Below are 24,832 nucleotides of genomic sequence, written 5' to 3'. Positions count from 1 at the left end.
AGAAACTGTGATCAGCGGTTGCCTCTGGGGAGGAGAACTAGATTGGGACACAGGGGTGAGAGGCAGGGTTTTCATTGTACAGGCATATCTGGGAGATACCACAGTTCAGTTCCAGATAAAGCAAATATTGCAATAAAGTCACACAAATTTTTTCGTTTTCCAGTGCATATAAAAGTTATGTTTACACTGTTCTGTAGTCTATTAAGTGTGCAATAGCGTTATGTCTAAAAAACAAAGTACATACCTTAATGTTAAAATATTGCTAAAAAATGCTAGCTATCATTCTAACCTTTAGCAAGTCATAGTAGTAACATCAAAGATTATTGATCACAAATCACCATCATAGTAAATATAATAATAATGAAAAAACGAGCAAATGCTGTTGGAGACATGGCACCGAGGTAGGAGATAGATGGGCTCCAGGCTAGACATTTCCAACTGGCCTCCTGTTCACACTTCCTGGGGTGAGAAGGAGATGGGCTCCAGGCCGGACATTCATTACCAACCCCCTGTTTACATTTCCTGAAGCAAGAGACAAACGGGCTCCAGGACTACACATTTATGTCCGGACTCTTGTCTATATTTCGAGATCTGCACCTCGATGTAAAAACCAGCAACAGAAATAGAGTAAATAACCAGACATTCGACATTTTTATGGCAGGGACAGAGTGGGACTAAACCCTGTTAAAAGATCAAGAGGTCATAAATTCCCATCCTTGGGGCAAGGGAAACATTGCACATGCACGGAAAGGCTCCTTGGGGGTCAAAAAGGAGGGGGCGCCACCCCATAATATGTGATGCTAAGGCGGTCCCATAGGCCTCTGGGCTGTAATCTAGCTTGGAAAAAGTTGCGCATGCGTGTTGGGGAGGGTCTTAGGGCAGGGCAGGTGGAAAAAGAAACCAGATAATTGGCCAAAGGTAAACAAAGACCTGGAAGAACTGCCCTATATAAATGACCTAACCGCCTCTTTATCGTGCTCCTTCTCACGGAGGAGGGCGCTCACACCCTTTCTCTCCGGGTATGCATCTCTACCTTGCTTCTACCTCAACTAAACAAATGTTTCTCTGTCTGCTCTCCCACTTGTTGTGCTATGTCTCCAATAGTAAACTTTGTACCTGTTTTTACAGTTTTTGCCTCCATGAGAAATGCATTTTTCACTGGGGGCAAGAGCCAGGGGGTGTGGTGTCTAGGATTCCTAGTTTTCATCCAGGCTACCCAGGTTCAATTCCTGGGCAGGGAATTAAGATCTCGCTTCACGCCACCACTCACTGCTGCCTCTCCAAAATCAGTACCAATAGACTTGTTCCAGGCAGGATTGCCATAAACCTTAAATTTGTTGAAAAAAAAAAAATAGCAGTCTCTGCTAAGTGCAAACGGAGGTATGCCTGTACAGTGTACATTTGAGTACTGTTTGACTTTCATCGTGGTATTTGCCTGTTCTCTGGTCTCCAGGAAGCGAGAAGGCGCAGCTGCAGACCCTCAGGCACCCACGAGGGTGGCGCCCCCGCCCTGGCAGCGCGCACAGCAGCTATGCAGGGCGGGGGTGGGTGAGTGGGGAGCCGGGGGACCCGGGGAGGGGCTCCCGGCTCTCCCCGGTGCCCAGGGGGCCTGCTCCAGGTTGCTGGGAAGCAGCTCCGGGTTGCAGGGCGGGAACGTGCCCTTCCACCTCCGGCAAACTTTCGGCCGCCGCAACGGAAGCAGGAACTCGTGAATTACAAACCCAGGGCTGGGCGAGAGCTGCGGAGTCTCCCGGGCGTCCTCCACGAACCCCTCGCGGATCCGCCGCTGCTTCCCCGAGCGCGCGGGGCTGCCCTGCACCGGGAGGGCAGCAGGGCCCGGTCCTCCCGTCTCCAGGTAAAGGCTCTCCATCCTCCCCTCCAGCCCCCGCGGGCAGTATCGCCACCTGCGGGGGCAGCGGCGCCCCCCGCCCTTTCCCGGGGCAAGCCTCCTCCGCCCCTCCGGGAGCTCGGAGAACTGGCTGAGCCGGATGCTGGTGGCCCCCGTATCCTGGAGACGGTCTTTAGGCAAGCCAGCAGCAGGGTCAGAAGAATGGTTTAGTGAGCCACGTACCTTTCCTCAAAGAAAAGGCAGATTTCCCATTTTTTCTTGTATGATTCGTATCCTGTATTTATCGAACCCGCTAATTGTCTAATACTCTGTAGAGTGTGTGTTTATACACAGTTATAAACACCTTGATAAATTAAGTTAGATTATGCTGTGAGAAAAATGATTTCCAACATTTGACTGATTGCAGGTACGATCCCGTAACTCCAGTCAGCAGGCATTTAAAGCTCAGGTGCATCTTCTCTTACCCACCTGTGTCCTTTTCCCACTCTATTTCAACAGGATTCAACTTCACTTTGAACCTTTTTTTTTTAATTGTAAGCTTGTTTTGATCTTTTTATTGTGGTAAAATAGACATACTGTAACAAAATGTATTATTTTGATCATTTTAAGTGTACAATTTAGTGGCATTAAGTACGTTCACATTATTGGGTAACCATCACTACTGTCCATTTTCAGGACATTTTTGGCATCCCCGATAGGAAAACTCTGTACCCATTAAACAGTAACTCCCCATTCCCTCCTCCACCAACCTCTAGTAACTTCAATTCTACTTTTTATCTCTGTGAATTTGCCTCTTCTAGATACTTTATATAAGTGCAATCATACAATATTTGTCCTCTTGTATCCAGCTTATTTCACTTAGCATAATGATTTCAAGATTGTAGCATGTTTGAGAATTTCATTCCTTTTTGTAGCTGAATAATATTCCACTTTATGTATTTGCCACGTTTTAAAAATCTGTTCATCTTTGGACCTTTAAGGCCTAAATAATAATGTATTAGAAGAATTAATTTACCTAATAATTGTTTGGTACCATTAATGAGATAAGCGCTTTAGTATGCTTGTGATCCAGGAGCAATAAAGATGCTGGTACTGAAAGCACAGCTCTTCTCCTGCATCCCCTGGCACAGTTCAGGTTTCTTTGCAGCAGCTTGAGGAGAGATTCTTAGAATCCATTCAAAGTGAAGTGTTGGCCTGGTTTTTCTTTTTTTTTCCTGTTTTGTTTTCTCCAGTGACTTGCAAAGTGTGGCAGCATAAAAAGTAACTTGTGCCAGGATTCTTAACCTGGGGAGTCCATGGACAGTATTCAGAAAGTCTGTGAACTTGGGTGGAAAAGTTTATTTTGCTAACCTCTAAATGTAGTGTAGTATTTCCTTTAAGAGGCATATAGGCAAAAGCCGCAGGAGTATTAGTGGTAGGGTAGCTCTGATTTGCCACCAGTAGAAATCACAAATATTTCCATGTCATGTGACTTACTGCATATATCTCAAAATCATTACATTCAACACTACTTCAAAATTATGGCAATGATTAGACCTACCATCTGTTATTTATCACACAGTTGTTTTTATTTTAACTGAAAATGGAGCTAATGGGATCTAGCTTATAGGATTCTTGTAAGGATTAAATGACATAATATATGTAAAGTGCTTAGCGTAGAGAACCATAAATGTTACTTTCATTTTACTGTTTTAGAAAGTTGGACATAAGAGTTAGCAAGGAAGGTATTAGACTTGTGCTGTATTACCATATACTGTTTTTTTAAAAAACTGGGTTTTTTTGTTTGTTTGTTTGTTTTTATGTAAAAAGTCTTAGTTTATTAACTCTCTCATGAAAAATCTGCACAATCACCACAGACACAGTCACTGCAGAGTCTTTATTCCTTCTTTTTGCCAGCACCAACATTGGCCTTTGCAGTCCCCCTGACTTTCTTCATTCTGTTCTTGCGTTCCTTTCGCTGTTTTCTCGAGGTCTTTTTCTTCTCATACAGGCCATGTCTTGCAAGCCTGTGTTTGGGCTCATTCTTCTTTGCATAATCCAAGGAATCGTAAATCATGCCAAAGCCAGTTGTCTTGCCACCACCAAAATGGGTTCGGAATCCGAACACAAAGATGACATCTGGTGTGGTCTTGTACATTTTGGCTAGTTTTTCCCGAATTTCTGTCTTAGGTACTGTTGCCTTCCCAGGATGAAGGACATCGATGACCATTTGTTTGTGCTGAAGTAGTCGGTTGGTCATGAACTTCCTTGTCCGGATAGTTACCGTGTCGTTCATAATGGCGGCTGATCTTCAAGCAGCCAGGAAGGAAAAGCAACTGGGTTTTTTTATTTATTTATTTTTTACTGACCAAAGTCTACCTATTTATATTAGGATGCACTCTTTATTTATTTATTTATTTGTTTATTATTTATGGCTGTGTTGGGTCTTTGTTTCTGTGCGAGGGCTTTCTTTAGTTGCGGCAAGTGGGGGTCACTCTTCATCGCAGTGCGCGGGCCTCTCACTATCGCGGCCTCTCTTGTTGCGGAGCACAGGCTCCAGACGCGCAGGCTCAGTAGTTGTGGCTCACGGGCCTAGTTGCTCCGCGGCACGTGGGATCCTCCCAGACCAGGGCTCGAACCCGTGTCCCCTGCATTGGCAGGCGGATTCTCAACCACTGCGCCACCAGGGGAGCCCCAGGATGCACTCTTATGTTCTACAGCTCTATAGGTTTTGATAAATGTAATGACATACATCATTACAGCATCATATAGAATAGTTTCACTGTCCTAAAAATCCCCTGTGCTCCACCTATTCAGCCCTTCCCTTTCCTCCAGACAACCACTGATGTTTTACTGTCGATGTTGTTTTGCCTTTTCCAGAATGTCATAGAGTTGGAATCATACCTTTCACATTGGCTTCTTTTCACTTAGCGATATGCAATTAAGGTTACTCTTTTTGTGGCTTGATAGCTCGTTTCTTTTTACTGCTGAAAAATATTCTATTGTGTGGATATACCAGTTTGTTTATCCCTTCACCTATTGAGGGACATCTTAGTTGCTTCCAGTTTTTTGGCAATTATGAATAAAGTGCTATAAATATTTGTATGCAGGTTTTTGTCAGGATTTAGTATTGTCAGTTTTTTGGATTTTAGTCATTCTGATAGGTGTGTAGTGGCATCTCATTGTTGTTTTAATTTGCAGTTTCCCAATGACAATGATACTGAGCACCTTTTCATATGCTGCTTTGGTGAGGTGTCTGTTCAGGTCTTTTGCTCACTTTAAATTGGGTTGTTTGTTTTCTTTTTGGTAAGTTTTAAGAGTTCTTTGTGTATTTTAGCTACCAGTTATTTATCGAATATGTGTTTTGCAAATACCTTCTCCCAGTCTGTGGCTTAGTTTTTCATTCTCTTAACAGTGTCTTGCACAGAGCAGAAGTTTTTAATTTTAATGGAATCCAACCTATCAATTTTTTCTTTCATGGATTGTGCTTTTGGTGTTGTTATCTAGAAACTCACCTAATATAAGGTCACAGAGACTTTATTCTATGTTACATAGGAGTTTTATAGTTTTGCATTTTACATTTAGGTCTATGATCCATTATGAGTTAATTTTTGTGAAAGATGTAAGGTCAGTGTCTAGATTTTTTTTGCATGTGGATGTCCAATTGTCCAGCACCGTTTTTGAGAAGAATATCCTTTCTCCATTGAATTGCCATTGCTCCTTTGTCAAAGATCAGTTGGCTGTATTTGTGTGGGTCTATTTCTGGGCTCCTTATCCTGTTCCATTGATCTATTTGTCTGTTATTTTGCCAGTACTACATTGTCTTCATTAGCAGTGCTTTCTGGTAAGTATTGAAGTCAGGTAGTGTCAGTCTTCCAGCTTTGTTCTTCTTCAGTATTGTGTTGACTATTCTGGGCCTTTTTGCATTTCCATGTAAACTTTAAAATTGGTTTGTTGAGGTCTATAAAATAACTTGCTGAGATTTTGATTGGAATTGCATTGAATCTGTAGATCAAGTTGGGAAGAACTGACATCTTAGCAATATTGAGTAGTCCTACTGAGGAACATGGAATATCTCTCCATTTATTTAGATCTTCTTTGATATCTTTCATCAGAGTCTTATAGGCACATTTTAAAAACTTTTCAGTAATTATATTTCAATATAACTATCTTTCTTTGTAATCCTATATATTTCATTTTATACATTTAACAATATGGCTTTTATACATTTTAAAACATGTCAGAAGAGAGCCTAAGCACCACCAGAGTACCAAAGGGTTCATAACCAAAAAAAAAAAAAAAAAAAAAAAAAATTAAAGAAGCGGTAATTCTGATCTAGGCTATCATTTAGTGAACAATTTGTATTCTGGAAATGAGGATATTTTCTGATATAGCCTTGCCAGTTTAACATTTTTTTTTCTGGAAGAACCAGCTCACCAATGGAGTTGGCATTATATGTATTATGACTTTTGTGTTTTTAGGGATGTCAAAAAGAACACTTGCCCCTACAGTTTCCTTCAACTGAGCCAGAATATTCCCCCTGTTGATGGGCTAATTCCTAGAAGGACAATATATGTAATTTTCTTAGCGCATTGCCTACCACTCAGTAGGTGATTTTAAAATGCTAATTGTTATTACTGAGAAAGAAAATATGTCCAAAGCGATGATCATTGCTTCATCAATGACCACAGATTTTGTGTCCTTTCCCCTCTTCTTAGGAGAGGCAAGAAGAGGAAGGATTCTAGAACTGAAAAGCAGACTACCTCTTCTTTCATAGATACTTGTCAGATTTTAAGCATTGATGGGAGAGCGCATGTGTGTGTGCTTACTAGCTTTTTGCCAAGTTTTTAATGAAAGGTCTCAAATCTATTAAAAGTGAAACAAATAAAAAATACTTGTTTATTCCTGTCCTATGAATTGTGAGTTGTTTACATTGACTTGAAGGAAATGAAATGTATCTTCTCTAGGTTTGTTCAAAGAAACAAAACTCATTGATGATTTTCTATTTTTGTGCTAGAGAGAAATTCCATCATCTGTACAATCTTCTTGAAGCAAACTCAGGCCAGAGGGAGAGTTATCCGACCTTTGGAGACCAAGACTAAACTGAAATTTAAAATGTTCTTCCGGGAGGGATGGAGCTTGACTTACACTCGTGTAATAATTTGTTTCCTGACACTAAGGCTGTCCACCAGTCAGAACTGCCCCACCAAGAGTCTAGAAGATATGGTCATTGACATCCAGTCATCTCTTTCCAAGGGAATCAGAGGCAATGAGCCCATACACACATTAACTCAAGAAGACTGCATTAATTCTTGCTGCTCAACAAAAAACATATCAGGTAAGTAATAATGCCTTGGCAACTCTTTATTCCATGTGTTTTGTGATGTAAGTAGCTGGTTGATGAAGCTAAATGGTTTGTACTAGTGATTCTCAATGGGGTAGAAAAGTGGGTGGCAAAATCACTACGGAATGTTCCATGGTGTGCTCTCCCCTCCCCTAAGCTGAGCCAAAGTTACTGATGAGTGTATATATATTATCACTCAGATATGTGGGTAGAAAAAGGGTTGAAAACGACTGGTGTTATGTTCTAACAGGCATCTGAGATACTGAAAACAAAAGTCCTATTTAAATGCTTGGCTTCCATCATCATGGAATATTGGAATACAGTGTGATATTAGAAAGAACGTTTAAACAGAAAGGGAGTTGAGGCAAAAAATAAAATTCTAAAGTCATCCCATAGGAGAATCAGCATTTGAGTTTTAAGTAGAAGCACAAAATTTCCGTTTTATCTCCCTTCCCTGGAGCTGGTGGCACAGGTGAGTCAGGAAGCCACTGGCCACTAATTGCAGCTTCTAGGAATCTAAGAGGCATGGGAAGGGGTTTAGAATGACCCATTCCATGACACAGAAGGAAACTGAGGCCCACAGGTTTGAACCATGCCCTTGCATATTTCAGGCTCCAAACCTATGACCTGAAAACAGAAGTATATATCTAATAAACAAACAAAAAAACCCACATAAGTTTATTGAGCACCTAATGCCTTGGTAGGTGCTGGAGATAAAACAGTGAATAAGATGGAAAAGACCTTGTCATCAAGGACCCTAGAAGAGCTAGTGAACACGGGACTCGTGATCCTTACTTGATTTATCAGCTGACTAAATCATATGTTTTCTCTTAGATCTTTATTTCCATTTCATGCTATAATGATTGTGGTATAATAAGACAAATACACATGGACATGAAATTGAAGGACACAGACTTTTGCGTATTTATATTTATTTATAGTCTTTGTCCCTGATTCCTGGCACAGAGGTCCTAAAACCCTGGGAATTTTCTGAGCTTAGGAGCTTCTTCTGTTATTCATAAGGAGCCCCATTCAACCATACCTGAGCTTATGCTAACGAGGTGACTCTTGGTGGGACCCTCGATCGCGCCAGGATGGCTGCTAGTTGCCAGCAAGACCAAGCTTTGCTTAGAAGCTTGGAACTTTCAGTCTTCTCCACCCACCTCCAGGTAGGGGGAAAGGGGGTGGAGATTGAATTCAGTTGCCAATGGCCAATGACTTAATCAATTATGCCTACATAATAAAACTGCCATGAAAACCCCTAAATGATGGGTTCGGGGAGCTTCCAAGTTGGTGAACACATCCATGTGCCAGGAGACACCCCAGCTCCGCAGGGACAGAGGCTCTTGCACTTGGGACCCTTCCAGACCTCGCCCTATGTACCTCTTCATCTGGCTGTTCATTTGTATCCTTTGTAATAAACTCTAACGGTAAGTATTGCATTTTCCTGAGTTCTGCGAGTAGTTCTAGCAAGTTATTGAACCTGGGGTGGGGGGGTGATAGCCAAGTTTGCCGTATGTGTGAGTGACCTGAGGACCCGATACTGTGACTGGTGTCTGAGTGGGGACAGTCTTATGGGACTGAGCCCTAGACCAGTGGGGTCTGACACTCACTCCAGGCAGTTAGTATTAGAATCGAATTGAATTGTAAGACACCCCGTTGGTGTTAGAGAATCAGAGAACTGGAGAATTCGGGTAGAAATGACACCAGGTATTTGCTGTCAGGAGGAAGCAAATACTTCAATGATCTTCTCAAATTGAGCTGTGTGCTTTTGGACACTCTTCATAGAGACGTAGTTTATGGGAGTCATAGAGATCTCATTTAAATTTCTAGTTTTTCTTTAAATGTTGATATCAACATACATGTGGAATAGAAACATCACCTGCAAATAGGACTGAATGCCATGTGGGCGTATCCTGGCAACACAGGAAACCTTGCATTTCTCTTCAGTTCCGTGATAGGTGTTTAGTAAGAAATGAGGGTTTGCGGCTTTATTCTACAAGCAAAAGTACTGTTACTGCTTTACTGTAAGCAGAGGTACCGTGGGTCTCAGTTAATGGATCTCAGACTTTTCCCTCTTTTACTGAGCATTGGTTTTTGACCGTTTAGGGTTCCAAAAAAGCACTTTGATAATTTGCCTATAGCCACAGACTCTAGAAAAATGCCCACAAATACAAAGGACACAAAATTTTGTGTACAACTTGGACCCTTTATGGACCCTCCCCTTTACCTAAGTGCCCACAAAAATGGTTTGTAGAATTATCACATCGTGGGGAAAGGAAAAGCCAAAGTAACCAGAGTACCTTTCTTGTTACCTGGCTAATGGAGACATGATAGGATAAAACCCCTGCAGAAACGAACTCAGTCTTATTTCCCACTGGGGGAGTCAAGGGTGATCCCTGACCACTGCCTGATTGGGAGACAAACAAAAATGATAAGGAAGAGCAGAAATTTGAAGAACCAAAAGAAGAATGGTACTGATAAAAGTAAACAATAGACTTGGCATTCCATATGCTATGCAGCTCCATTGTGGAAGGAGGCATGATATGTATAAGGCTGAATTTACTGACCCTCCCTGCCCACCACCCTCCCCTCGCCCCACACCAAGAAAACCAGACTGATGGCTTCGTAGGCATCTAAGATGCCTTCAGTATGCAAGAGGTACGTACAGGCATTAGGGTTAGATCCATTTCCTAAGGTCGGACTCAGTAGTGAGTTGTAGACTCAGTATTTCTATGTATGTTTTGATAAATATTTTAGCAAATGGAAGGCTTCTTTCTAAAGAATGAAATGTACTATTAAAAATGTTTCGCCAAAATTACCTTCATTCTGATTTTTAAACCTGAGGTCTTTAAAAGTTGCTTTCAGTGACTAAACTAAGGAAAAGGAAATGACTCAGCGGCCAGCAGGCAATGAACAAAGGTTTTTGTGTTGGCCGCTAGGATAAATGTTTTCCTGCTCGCCTTATTCTTTGGAAGATCCTATTTCAGAATAATGCTTATGAAACCTTTCATTGCAGGGGACAAAGCATGTAACTTGATGATCTTCGACACTCGAAAAACAACTAAACTACCCAACTGCTACCTGTTTTTCTGTCCCACTGAGGAAGCCTGTCCCCTGAAACCAGCAAAGGGACTTATGAGTTACAGGATCATTAGAGGTAATAAAAACATTGTTCTTTGTCTTTTGTGATTGGAATTATTTAAGGATATGATTCATGTAGAAAGGTTGCCTGCAAGAGTTTAAGAAGAACTGCCAAAAGGGATCACAAATATAGAGGCACATCAGAAAAAATCTCATGATTTAAAATTCAGTTGATTCAACCAAACATCTTTCTTTTTTCCAGTGAAAGTATTTTATACCTATGAATGATAGTATTTTGTTTTGTTTTTGTTTTTACCTTCTTAAGATAAAAGGCACATAGATCTTTCATGTAAACATTTTGAAACATGTCTTAATAGAACTGTGTCAGTAACATTGGAATAAGTACACAGGTCTCCAGGGGTGACTATTTTGAAAGGGTTAAGACGATGTAAATACAGTATATAAAATTACAGTACATTTGTCATTAGGTTCCAATTATTTTGTAATCACATTCTCTGAAATCAAACTCACTGGATTTTATTATCCAGACCTGCAAGGAAGCTCATTTAAGAAGTTTTTGAGAAACAGCTACATGCCAGATTTTGTGCAGGCATTGGAAATAGAGTCTCCACATTTGGAAATTACATATTTGCTCAGAATACAGAAAATAAACAAGTAAAAATAATTATTTGGATATGCCTTGGTGAGATTTTGGCTTGTTAATTTTCAGGATGAAATGCTTTCAAGTATGAAGTTTACTTTTATTTCAGTTTTATAAAGTTTTTGTCCTTACACCCTTAGGTATTAATAATATTTCCTTTGTTCATTTATTCGATAAGAAACAAATTTTATTTAGCATCTTCTATGTGCCAAGCACTTTTTACACCTTAAGGATAGAAAGATACGACACTAAACATGAAAAATCAAGGTTCTCATTTCTGGAACTAATATTTTAGGAGAGAGAGACAATAACCTTAATAAATAAATAATCAAGAAAAATAGTCACCACGGCCATAGAGAACAGACTTGCAGTTGCCCAGTGGTAGGGGGTTGAGGAGGAATGGAGTGGGAGGCTGGGGTTAGCAGATGTAGGCTTTTATATATAGAATGGATAAACAACAGGTCCTACTGTATAGCACAGGGAACTATATTCAGTATCCTGTGAAAGGGCTTCCCTGGTGGCACAGTGGTTGAGAATCCGCCTGCCAATGCAGGGGACACGGATTCGAGCCCTGGTCCGGGAAGATCCCACATGCCACGGAGCAACTAAGCCCGTGCGCCACAGCTGCTGAGCCTGCGCTCTAGAGCCCGTGTGCCACAACTACTGAAGACCGCGCACCTAGAGCCCGTGCTCCACAACAAGAGAAACCACCGCAATGAGAAGCCCGTGCACCACAATGAAGAGTAGCCCCCGCTCACCGCAACTAGAGAAAGCCGGCATGCAGCAACGAAGACCCACTGCAGCCGAAAGAAAAAAAAAACCTATGAAAAACCGTAATGGAAAAGAATATAAAAAAAAGAATGTAGGACTTCCCTGGTGGCACAGTGGTTAAGAATCTGCCTGCCAATGCAGGGGACACAGGTTCGAGCCCTGGTCGGGCAGGATCCCACATGCCGCGGAGCAACTGAGCCCGTGCGCCACAACTGCTGAGCCTGCTCTCTAGATCCCGTGAGCCACAACTACTGAGCCTCCGTGCCACAGCTACTGAAGCCTGTGTGCCTAGAGCCCATGCTCCGCAACAAGAGAAGCCACTGCAATGAGAAGCCCGTGCACCACAATGAAGAGTAGCCCCCGCTCATCGCAGCTAGAGAAAGCCCGCGGGCAGCAACGAAGACCCAGCACAGCCAAACATAAATAAATAAATAAAATAAATTTATTTTTTAAAAAAGAGGTGGTTACCCTTAAAAAAAAAAAAAAATATATATATATATATATATATAAACTGAATCACTTTGCTGTACAGCAGAAATTAGCACAGCATTGTAAATCTACTATACTTCAATAAAAAAATTTAAATTAAAAAAATAACTGATCATAATAAAATGAAACATGGCCTTTATATAAGAATATATTTTCAAAGCAGAGAAAATTAAAACATAAAATTCCCATTTAAAAAAATAGTCATAAGAGCTATGCAGATAATTGAGCTAAGACAACATAGTAGATAATCACAGAGGGACTTCCCTGGGGGTCCAGTGGTTAAGACTCTTCGCTTCCATTGCAGGGGACGCAGGTTCGATCCCTGGTCCGGGAACTAAGATCCCGCATGCCACACAGCACAGCAAAAAAGAAAAAATAGATAATCACTGAGTGGACCGTCTGGATTAGGTGATCAGGGGAAGTGTCTGTGAACATGTAACCCCTAAGCTGAGATCTGAACACGGAGGAGCCAGATGTGGGAAGATTGTAGGAAGACCTTCCAGGCAGAGGAAACAGCCTGTTCTAATATCCTAAGGCAGAATGGTTTGGGAGTGTTTGTTCAAACACTCCAATCTCAGCAGCTGACTCATAGTGAACCATGTAAAGAGTGACGTGCAAGAAGGAAGGAAAGTGGGGCGATCCCATCAAGCTCTGTAGCGGGTAAGGAGTTTTTATTTTCGGTGCATGATGGGAAGCCGTTGGAAGGTTTTCAGCAGGCACGTATAACGTGCTGTTTTAAAGGTGATTTCTCAAAGCTCACTGTGACTGCTCTATTGCGAATGGACAGTGATGCAGCAGCAAGAGGGCATGTGGGAAGACTGGGTAGGAGGCTGGGACGAGATCCGAGTGAAAGGCCGTGGCCTTGGGGACCAGGGAGACGGTGGAGGAGATGGAGGAAAGTAAACACACGAGCCATTTCAGTGATAGCATTGACAGGGCTTGCTGGTGGTGTGGATGTGGGGAACGAGGAAAAGAGTGAAACTGGGTCCGAGTCCTGGGCTTGAGCATCTGGATGGATGGCAGTGCCGTCTACTGAGCCGGGGAAGTGGTTTTGCGGTTGGGAGGGAGAGTGCAATCAGGGTTCTCTGGGGAACGATGCTGCCCGGGCCATCCGGACACTGACTCTGCTTTGTCCCCTGAGTGAGGCTGTGTCTGAGTTTCGTTCATGAAGCAGGAAAACCTGATGTGTCAAACATTCCCTTAAACAGGAGCATAAAGCACAGATTGCTTGTGTAAATTCTTCCTACATAGTGGTAGAAGCCCAAGTCTAAAAAGATTGGCAGATAAGGTACAAAGTTTCACTTTTGCCTGATGAAAAATTCTGGAGATGGTTGATGGTGAGGGTTGCACAAACTCAATGCCACGGAACTATACTCTTAAAAATGGGTTAAAGTGATACATTGTATGTAGTATATTTTACCACAGTTGTTAAAAAGAATAATTTTTTAAAAAGACTATGGCACAGAACAAATTAGGCCTCTCAGAGCACCCAAGATCTTACCTTGGGTGGAAAGTATCTTGTCGTCTCCCAGCCCCTTCTGGGCTTCACACTGGCCAGGGCAGTTGCCTCTGACTGTTCGCCTCCTTTACGTCTATATATAATCTTGGCTAAAAACACCGGGACCTACAGTGTTGTGCGGATATGGCTTCTTGCTTGTCCTCTTTTTTTTTCATCACCTGGAACGTGGCAGAGCCTGTTGGACACCCGGGGATGGTATCCGGCAGGAAATGGACATCGCAGTCTGAGTTTCCAGTGAGGTCAGGGCTCAAGACACTAATTGGAATGTTTATTTTTCTCCTTCAAGAGCTCCCATCAGGTAGAAGTTGGACCATCACATCTGCCTCTCTGATCCCTTCTCACTGCCTCTTCTTCATTGTGTCCTTTCTTCCACACTCAGTGTGTATTCCCTATGTCTATCAGCTATTTCACAATTAAAGCAGAATATTAAAGAAATTATAGGTAATTGAATCCAGTCATTCGCCTTCCATAAAATCTATACCAAATAAAAAGCTGTTGTTGTGAAACTGTTTATTGTGTAATTAGTTTAAAAAGTGAAAACAGCACTTTTTGAATTAGTTTAAAGGAAATTAGTTTAAAAGTTTCTACAGCTTAAATGTCCAAATGCTAGGGAATGGTTGGGTGTAAAGTATAATGGATCCACCTGAGGGAATACAATGCAGATGTTAAAAAATAAGTTTGAGATGTAGAAATAAAATGTCACCTAAATTTCAGGTGAAAAACACCCAGTTTTTAAATTACATGAAAAAAATTTTAATTTTAAGGTATGCATAAATGTTAATAGTTGCTGGGACATGATAGAAATTATCGTTGAATTTGTTTTATAACTTTCATAGTACCTCTGTCATGTTATTGATTTTATAATGCATGTATAAAACAGGGAGTATGTGGTAAAGATTCCATTTTCTCCAGTGGAACTGGGAGAAAAGGGAACTTGGCTTGTGCCTAAACCTCCTAAGGGCAAGTGTGAAGGTAGTGAATGAAGTGGAATTAGAATCGAACAGTTCCTGTGTCAGCCACCAGGGGGCACCATCAGCCCAGAGCCGGTGGCTATCTAGGGGCAAAGTGGCACCAACCCCGGACTTGGTGTGCAGAGGGCTGTCTGTATCTACAGATGTTTACAAATTGTGTTTGTAATTCTATTTATGAATCTGCCCGTGTTGATGGATTGAGATTGCCCCATAAAAATAAATATCTGCCTCCTGGTCAGAGTGAAATTCAGTAGATATGTTTGGTGGTTTGTTTCCTGATGAACTCTGTTTCCTGTAATTGACTAATATTTACAGACTGAAAGTTTGAAAGATAATAGTGTGCTCTGTTCATTCTGTAAAATCATTGCAGCTTGGCATTATTTAATCTTTGTTTGTTTGTTTTTGGAGCTTGGTGGTCTGTCATTCCTCCAAGGACTAGAATAGGGGAATTCAGAAATAGAATAAATTGAAAGTCTATTTGCTCAGCTGGTTTCCAAGTTAATAGTCAGTCCCTAAATTTTTTATCTAGTGAAGTCACTTGGAAATGAAACTCAAAAGAGCGGTTGAGGACACATTTCCCAACTCCTTCTGTAGCTCATGGCTACGTGACTAAGAGAAAACACCATACCCCAAAGGCAAACATCAGTGGGTGAGGTGAATGGAGCAGGTGTGGAGGATCCCTGTGTGGTTCTAGGATCCTTGCCAATAGATGAATCTTATCAAGAAATGGGAATAGCCCTAGCTTTGCTTTATTTATGACCTTGTATTCTTGAGAAAGAAAACAGCTGTTTTGGTCATTCTTGTCAATGGCCTTATTTTAAGTTTTGAGTTCACACATATCACAGAGCATTTATTTAGCCTTCTTTTTTTAACTTTTGGGTTTATTTATTTATTTATTTATTTATGGCTGTGTTGGGTCTTCGTTTCTGTGCGAGGGCTTTCTCTAGTTGCGGCAAGCGGGGGCCACTCTTCATCGCTGTGCGCGGGCCTCTCACTATCGCGGCCTCTCGTTGCGGAGCACAGGCTCCAGACGCGCAGGCTCAGTAATTGTGGCTCACGGGCCTAGTTGCTCCGCGGCATGTAGGATCTTCCCAGACCAGGGCTCGAACCCGTGTCCCCTGAATTGGCAGGCGGGTTCTCAACCACTGCACCACCAGGGAAGCCCTAGCCTTCTTTCTAAACTTTAAAATGAAATATGATGAGTCCTGCTCTTTTTAAAAATATCTGACACGACCTAAAAATACAGGTGCTCTTTATCTCTCGTGGTGACACTATGCCTATGAATGTGATATCACCTGCAGCAGAAACTCTTTTCTTCAGCATTGTTGGAGGAATTTCAGGCATCTAAATTCTATTTTAGAGTGTCCTAGAGCAGGTATCCACAAACTTTTTTTGTCAAGGGCCAAATAATAAGTATTTTAGGCTTTTCAGGCAAATCTTTTAGGCTTAGTGGGCCATATGCAATCTGTCGGACCTCCTCACTTCTGTCCTTGTAGTAGAAGCAGCCATAGACAATATGTAAACAAATGGGCATGCTTGTATGCCAATAAAACTTTATTTATGGACACTGAAATGTGAATTTCGTATAATTTTCACATGTTACAAAATATTATCCTTCTTGATTTTTTTTCAATCATTTAAGAATGTAGAAACCATTCTTAGCTCGCAAGCCATATAAAGAGAAGTGGCCATAATTTGCTGACCCCTGTTCTAGATGGATTAATAAGTGACAGTTCTAAAGGACCTCTGAGTAGTGTGAAGCTTAGAGAGTAGTCAAAGATGTCACAAATCTGAAGTTGCCTCTGGATCTATTTGTTAGCAGAGAAGAGAGTGAGGTCAAGTTTAGAAACTGGTATTGACGGGAGTTGAAATAGGAGATGGAAAAGAGAAGAGGGGAGAATCACCTTTGCTTCCTTCCTTGTGTTTCTGCCGTTCTAATTTAAGTGAAATGATTAGCCAAGTAGCAGAGTGATACAGAGCAATTCAAGGGGTCTTTCTCTGCCCCGGATTGCTTTAACCAGCCTTTTCAGTTCGAGCTGTGATAAACGGCATGTGTGACAAAGAGCAAAACTCTAAACTTTCTCACACAGGAGGAGGATCTGAGGCTGGTTCCTCCTCAGCAGGAGCTGGGACTGTGTGATTTTCTGCTCTTTATGCTAGCCACGTGGCCATCATGATTTCAAATACTGGTCCATGGTCCTCAGAACCTAAGATATTGGCTCTAAAATTTTAATCTGCAAGGATCAAAAGAAAATCTCTCAGATCGCCTTCCTCCCCTGAGTACGGTGCTGAAAACTGGTTGTTTTTTTTGTTTTTTTTTAAATATTTATTTATTGGGACTGCCCTGGTGGTCCAGTGGTTAAGAATCCACCTTCCAATGCAGGGGATGCGGGTTCGATCCTTGGTCAGGGAACTAAGATCCCACATGCTGAGGAGCAACTAAACCCGCGTGCTCTAGAGCTCACGTGCCACAACTACTGAGCCCGTGTGCCACAACTACTGAGCCCATGGGCTCTGGAGCCCATGCACCACAACTAGAAAGAAGCCTGTGTGCCACAACGAAAGATCCCACATGCCGCAAGGAAGATCCCGTGTGCCGCAACCAAGACCTGGTGCAACCAAATAAATAAATAAATATTAAAAATATGAAAATGCAGGCTCTCAGTTGCGGCATGCAGGATCTAGTTCCCTGACCAGGGGTCAAACCTGGGCCCCCTGCATTGGGAGCACGCAGTCTTAACTGCTGGACCACCAGGGAAGTCTCTGAAACCCATTTTTTTTCATTGAAAAACGTCATCAGCTTTGTACTGCTGCCTTGGCTTCAGGGACCCTCCAGCTTCCTCCTCCTCCTCCTCCTCCTCGTGGAAGGCAAGTCACTGGGATTTTGTCTCCTCTCCGCATTGTCCTGTGGGCTACCCCCCGGCCCCGTGATATCTCCCCTAGTGATGGCTTGCTTCCCAGTTGTCACTGCGGTCCCAGCTGGCACAGCCTGTGCCTCACACCAGCATTTTCTCTGCCTGTCCTCTTCCTGCCGCATCACTCCAGCCCAGCTGCCTTCCCTGGCCTTGGCCCCTGAAGGGTCTCCATCTTCCTAAACCTCTTGCCGGCCATGCTGAGCTCCTCTTATCATCTCTGCTGGTCCCCTCCCACCTCTTCCTTCATTTGCCCGATCCTCCTCTGCACACTTCTCTTCTCCTCTGGGCCAACACTCGAGAAATAAACCACAGCATCTGGGGAAGAGGCAAGGTCATCAGGATCTGATTTAGCAATTCGTATTTTTCCATTTTGCCCCATGAAATGTCAAGAATCAACAGTTTGAGGTCTTACTGAACAAGCTGATAACGTTTGTCCTTGTTAACCTGCCTTCGCATGGAAATATGGAAGTCTTCTTTTTATTTTCTTTCCGTCTTCAGATTTTCCATCTTTGGCGGGAACTGATTTGCCAAGCCAGGAGGTGGCCCAAGAAGAGTCTCTGTTCCTCAGCAGGTCTTCACACACCATCACTCCCACGCCCCCTCCTCCCACAGGTGCTTCAGAGCCCACGGTCTTATGGAGAGATTCATTCTCTCCGAAGTTTGGATCCTCAGATCACTTGGAGAAACTACTCAAGATTGATCTGGCGAGTCCACAGTGGACTGTTTATAAAGAAAAAGGCCACTCTCAGAAGTCACCATCTCCCTCAGAACAAACGGTAGCTCATCTGCTGCCTGAAGATGTGACAGTGTTCCCCAGTACAGTGGCAGCTGCTTCTCTGCCCACCATCCTGGCCACTCCAAAGCCTGCATCTCTCCCTGCCACCAGCACTGCAGGGATACCTTCTGTGACTTCTCAGCCTCAGGGGGCCACCTCTGCCCCACCTGTAGCCACGGTCACTAACACGACCACAACTGAGGTTCCGACTTCCATCTTTAGGGCATCAACAGACTCGAAAGGCCCACCAGACACGGTGCCCTTAAGAGACATTTCCAGCTTGATTTTGAACACAGAGGCTGCCGGGGACCCTGCTACGTTTCCTTTGTCAAATGTGAATTCTCCCACTACAAATACAGCAGCTTCCCAGGAAGATGGGAAGGCCAGCTCTGGTGGGCCCTCCCTGAGCAGTGCTCCAGAAAGTCAGCAGGGCCTCGCATTTGAACAGTGGCTCCTGGTCGGGACCGTGCTCTTTGGGGTTCTGTTCCTCGCCATAGGCCTGGGTCTCTTGGGCAGAACGCTCTTAGAATCCCTCCGCAGGAAACGTTACTCGAGGCTTGATTATTTGATCAATGGCATCTATGCTGACATCTAAGGAGGACATTAGATGCCTCTTTTTTTTTTTTGGCTGTGGGATGTGGGATCTTAGTTCCCCGACCAGGACCAGGGATCGAACCCGTGCCTCCTGCAGTGGAAGTGGGGAGCCTTAACCACTGGGCTGACAGGGAGGTCCCTAGATGTCTCTTTATTCATGTAGTTACTAATAGCCCCTATGCAGCGAGGTTCTGCTGATTTGCTCATCTTCGCAGCATTTTTCAAGTGTTTGAAGACAGGCAAAGATGCCTCCTACCGCTTTCTTTTTGCTTGTTCTTCGAAAAGAAGCGGGGGAAAGAAACAAACCGGGTGATTTGAAGGATCTGTCTCTAAAATATTAGCTGAAAACAAAGCTCTACCTAAAGCAATAAAGAATAATTGCCACATCAATTGGAAAACGACTGGCTTTTTACAAGGAAAAAGGGTTAGGACTCCTAGGCTCCAATTCATTAATGTTTCTGGTTCCAGATAAAGTCGACTGTTTATGGTATTAATTCTAATGGATTTACTTTCCTTTTTATATGAATTCCAATAAAACTTATTCCAGATGTATTTCCTTCCAATTAAATATCTGAATAAATCTTTTGGTACTCAGTAATGTTCTTGTAAGTGACACGTCCAGCTGGATAACTTTAAATTTATTCCCACCAGCAAAATGATTAAATGATGAAAATATGTGTTCTAAGTTAAAATGACAAACCCCCCTTATCCCATCAATGAGCAAAAGAGGTTCCTTTGGGAGAATTCTAGCAGAATATTAGCCTGCATGGAGATGATGATAAGTTCTGATAAATGGCCAGATCTACTTTGGGTCTGTTCTAGTTAACTATTTTTTCAAAAAAAAAAAAAAAGAAAAAGTAAAATAGGCATTTTCCAAACTTAAGTAAATTTAAAATGTAACAATATTATTTATAAGTCCTTATCTAAACGACCAATAGTCAATTTTGGCTTTATTTGGAATAACATTGGAAATAATAGATAGCACTTAAAATTACAGGCATACCTCATTTTATTGTGCTTCACTTTATCATGCTTCACAGATATTGCATTTTTTACAAATTGAAGGTTTATGGCAACCCTGCCTCAAGCAGGTCTATTGGTGCCATTTTTCAACAGCATTTTCTCACTTCATGTCTCTGTGTCACATTTTGGTAATTCTTTCAATATTTCAAACTTTTTCATTATTATTATATTTGTTCTGGGGATCTGTAATCAATGATCTTTGACGTTGCTACTACGAATTGCTGAAGGCGCAGACGTTGGTTAGCATTTTTTAACAATATTTTAAAATTAAGATATATACTTTTTTTAGACAATGCTATTGCACTTAATACTACAGTACAGTGTAAACATGAAATTTATATGTACTGGGAAACAAAAAAATTCATGAGACTCGCTTTCTTGTTGTATTCACTTTACTGCAGTGGTCTGGAACCGAACCCGCAATATCTCCGAGGTCTGCCTTGTATTATTAAATGATTAGCATGCTGTAATTTTTATTGATTAGTTATTACAGTGTCTGAGAAATGTTTTGAATAATGGGGGTTTGCCGGACAAGTTACAGTGGGGTAACTGGAAATCCAGGAGACCGCCTGGGTCAGTTCGACATCTCATCTCTCTGGACTTCAATTTGCTTATTTGCAGATCAAGAGGTTTGGTCCCTGGTGTCATCAGGGTTTTTAAAGACAAAAATGGGATTCAGGTGAGAATTTATACAGTGAACGCTAGAGGGCAGTAACTGGTTAATAAGTAGAGCAACGAAGGCAAATGTAGACAGAGACAGAAACAGGCTTTTCTCCTTTTTCCTCCTTCCCTCCTCCTTCCCGTCCCCTCGCCTGGAACCCCTCCCCCTCCCCCCTGGTTTACACTAAGCTCATAAAGCTCATTAAGAGGAAAGCTGGTCTATTGAAAATACTACTTTTCATATATTTTCCAACTTAACAGCTTGACACAAATCTCCAGGGGGTTTACATAAGCTTTAAGTATGTTGAATAAATAAAACCTTGACTCAGTTTAATTTAACAAGTATTTATTGAATATCCACATGTAGGCCAGAATCAGATTAGTAACTAAGTACCTTGGAATTTTAAAATTTCTCCTCTCTTTGTTCACGGAATTGGATGTTGGAAATAGGGCTTTCTGTGGATGTTTATAAAGGCGTTCTTCTGGAGCTCGCCATCCACCTTGCCGTCTGCAGTCTTTCTTGCGATGGAGAAATTTGATTGGGAGCCCAGATGAGAGATGCTATGGGTCCAAACTCTGGCCATGACTGTGGGGATGTAGATTGTAGGGGAACTGCTGATTTGCGATGTCCTTCTCAAGGGGAAAGAGTAGCTCTTCTCACACAGCTCTCTGCTTATTACCCCATCACCATGGGTGAGATGCGGCATGGGGCAGTAAAAGGGGGTGAAGCCTGCATCCACTTCCTTTTAAGTACCTTTAAGAGTGACTGGCCTAGCCAACCTTCTAGACAAGGTGAACTGAATTATGAACTTTCTCCTTTGGTTTGTGGGAAGGGAAGGTGACAGCCTAGAACAGGTGAGAAGACTAGAAAGGTCCCCGGGCTCAAAAATATCCTCTCTCTCTATTTCACCAACAAGTTACTCACCTGAGTTAAAAGCTATCCTTAAAAAAACTAATGACCCCTGAAGGATGAAGTCTATGGCTCATTTACTCTGGAAGAATAGTGCGATGTCCTTGTTTCTCAGTTATCCCTGGCCTGAGAGAGGCAGTCTTGAAATCTTTGGCTCCCAGACTGTGATGGGCACTGCGGATTCTCCATGCAACAGCCAGCCCAGCTCCACTTTTGCTTCATTTGTTTATAGATTGGAAGTGCCAGATTCTTTCCCAGCTCCTCTTGCAGTTAGGGATGGGCCTGTGACCCATCAGTTCTAGCTGAAAGGAAACCAACTGGGGCTTCTAGGAAAGATTCTCCTCCTTGATAAGTGAGGGCTACACAAGGAAGAAAGCCCTTATTTCCTGCTTGAAATGCCGGTCACGTGAGGACTTGATATTTGGGACTACTGCAGCCTTTCTGCCACCATGAGGGGAGAAATCACTAACAAGCCGAAGATGGCAGAGTGGGATATGGGAAGGGTCTGGTCCTTGCACCAACCTGGAACTGCCCACTTCCAATCTTGTTCTGTGATAATAAATCTCTAATATTTGTACCACTTTTAGTCAAGTATTCCATTACTTATTAATAATGATAGCAAATACTCACAAGGTACTTACACTGTGTGCCAGGCACCCTTTTACGTAGACTAACTCATTTCATTCCTGTAACAACCTCATGAAGAATTTTTATCCTTATTTCGCAGATGAGGAAACTGAGGCACAGAAAGGTTTAACTGACTTGCTGGAGGTCACTTGCCTGAATGATCTGGCTCCAGACTTCCCACACTTACACTCTTATAACAGGACAGATAAGAAATAACCAAAAAAAGAGGTTTTCAGTAGATCAGATATCTTCTAGATAACAGCTTTCAAATGGTATTGAACCGAATGATGGATACCATGAGCCAGAGGCATGGAAATGAAGAGATCAGAGGTCTCATTCTGGGGCAGGCTTCTCAGCCGCTGTCATCCTGCCTTCTTGTTCGGTCACTGGCCACCTGTGCCAAAGTTAATGGTCATCCTTTAGTTGGGGCAGACCCGAGTAGAGAACCCATCATGTTCCATGTTCTTGCATCTGGATTAATAGTGTCACCAGCCACCCAGTCTCCCCTGTACTGAGCAACGTCAAAGTCATACTCTGCTTTGCCCTTTCCTTCCACCTCCACAGCCAGGGTTCACCACATGTTATCTATTCTCTTTCAATAACGCTTCTCAAAGTTTTATTTATTTATTTATTATTATTTTTTGGCTACGTCGGGTCTTGTGGTGTTCGGGCTCTTCGTTGAGGCACGCGAGCTCTTCATTGTGGTGCACGGGCTTCTCTCTAGTTGTGGTGTGTGGGTTTTCTCTCTCTAGTTGTCATGTGCGGGCTCCAGGGCCTGTAGGCTCTGTAGTTTGCGGCACGCGGGCTCTCTAGTTGAGGCTCATGAGCTCAGTAGTTGTGGCGTGCAGGCTTAGTTAGCCTGTGGCATGTGGGATCTTAGTTCCCTGACCAGGGATCAAACCCGCATCCCCTGTATTGGAAGGCGGATTCTTTACCACTGGACCACCAGGGAAGTCCCTGCTTCTCAAAGTTAACCCTTCCCACTGCCACCTCCCTTTTGGTGTCCCTAACCCATTTCTCCTTACTCTACTCCCAAGTTACACATTCACTCCGTATGACCTCCACTCCCCTTAAAAGCACAGCACACACAATACATCATGCAGTACACCTCTGTGCCCCCCCATTACCTGCAGGAGTGATCACCCCGAGTGTAGGCTAACAAGGTTCCCGTGTTCTAGCCCTGACCTAACCGTCCTCCCAGCTTCCTTCCCTCCCACAAAACCTGGGCCGCAGCTACACACACCTTTGCACTCTTTCTCAAACGTGCCAGGCACTTTCATGAGCCATCCTATTCCCTCTGCTTGTAAATTGCCCTCCTTCACCTGGCAAATTTCCACTCATCTTTCAAGACTCAGCTCAAACATCACCTCCACTGCAGTCTTCCCAGGGTCTCCCAGGAGAGGTATTCTTCCTCCTGGATTTCTGGCACGGCTCTTGATTTATACCATCAGCAGGACATTTCCATGGTCTCTTTGCATGTATCCGTTTATATATTACACCACTGTGTTCGAGAGCAATGCTCCTGTGATCCTCCCACACTCAGTGTGTGCCTGGCACACAGTACACTCGATAAATGATCACGAGTGAATTTTAAAACCTGTTTGTTGAAGTTCATGCCTTTCAGCAACAGGCAGTAATGTGATCAGCTGGATATGTAACAGCTTCTATATCATGAAGAGAAAATACAGGCAAGACCCCACTTATATGCATTTTTTTAGGAAAATGGAATATAATCCAGGTGCACAATGATGAAGTGTATACTGTTATTTTAATGAAGACCATGTGCTGAGGAATCAGTAGATAAGCAATTTGATTTTGTTTATTTCTCTTCTTAGAGTTAAAGTAGTACAGTTTTCTTAGCCTATGGGAAGATGAGCTGACAGAATGGGTTTTTGTTGGTGCTCTTACATTTTCGGTTAATTTTTAAAAATTATTTTATTCAAGTATAGTTGATTTACAATGTTGTGGAAACCACAAGTCTGTTCTCTGTGTCTGTGAGTCTGTTTCTGTCTCATAGGTAAGTTCACTTGTGTCCTGTTTTAGATTTCACATATAAGCGATATCATACGGTATTTGTCTTTCTCTGTCTGACTTACTTCACTTAGTATGGTAATCTCCAGGTCCATCCATGTTACTGTAAATGGCATCATTTCATTCTTTTTTATGCCTGAGCAGTATATGTACATGTACCACATCTTCTTTATCCATTCATCTGTTGATGGACATTTAGGTTGCTTCCATGTCTTGGCTATTGTGAATAATGCTGCTCTGAACATAAGAGTGTATGTATATTTTTGAATTATAGTTTTCTCCAGATATATGTCCAGGGGTGGGATTGTTGGATCATATGGCAGCTCTATTTTTAGCTTTTTAAGCAACCTCCATACTGTTTTCCATAGTGACTGCATTTTTGGTTAATTTTAAGGCAACTTTTAGAGCACTTTTATTGCCAAAATAAGGCCCAGAATCTGTTATCTGTCCCAAAATTATGATGTTGGTTAGCAAAAGAGTCAAAACTGAAACCTTCTGATTCAATATTCTTTCCACCAAGTCATCCTACTGTGAGCAGGGCTGTGTCTCTATGGAAATAACGTATCTAATGACATACACACCCAGACATGGGGTGGGAGGTGTTTAATTTTGAGTTTCAATCTCATTGTA

At 42.5% G+C, this 24,832-nt stretch overlaps 2 protein-coding genes and 1 pseudogene across 3 annotated transcripts in view; 1 reads left to right on the top strand and 2 right to left on the bottom strand.

The window, feature by feature from the left end:
• The first annotated feature begins 1,526 nt into the window (after nt 1-1,526).
• Nucleotides 1,527-19,549, top strand: MANSC1 (MANSC domain containing 1). The gene is made up of 4 exons (XM_082348859.1): nt 1,527-1,855; nt 6,846-7,166; nt 10,192-10,332; nt 18,081-19,549. The coding sequence occupies exons 2-4, from the start codon at nt 6,944-6,946 to the stop codon at nt 18,950-18,952; spliced, it is 1,236 nt and encodes a 411-aa protein (XP_082204985.1). The 5' UTR covers nt 1,527-1,855; nt 6,846-6,943; the 3' UTR covers nt 18,953-19,549.
• LOC309608609 (small ribosomal subunit protein eS24 pseudogene) lies at nt 3,647-4,169 on the bottom strand (annotated as a pseudogene). The gene has a single exon. The product of its transcript is annotated as a small ribosomal subunit protein eS24 pseudogene (transcript).
• BCL2L14 (BCL2 like 14) overlaps nt 4,234-24,832 on the bottom strand; it is a 287,206-nt gene continuing 266,607 nt past the window's right edge. The window contains exon 8 of the mRNA XM_082348860.1: nt 4,234-4,532. The gene's annotated coding sequence lies outside the window, so the exon portion shown is untranslated. The remainder of the gene's footprint in view (nt 4,533-24,832) is intronic.

Source organism: Balaenoptera borealis (genome assembly GCF_965194805.1).
Source record: "Balaenoptera borealis genome assembly, chromosome: 13".
Taxonomy (NCBI): Eukaryota; Metazoa; Chordata; class Mammalia; order Artiodactyla; family Balaenopteridae; genus Balaenoptera; species Balaenoptera borealis.
Note: the sequence above shows the minus strand (reverse complement) of the source record. Positions and strands in the feature narration are given on the sequence as shown.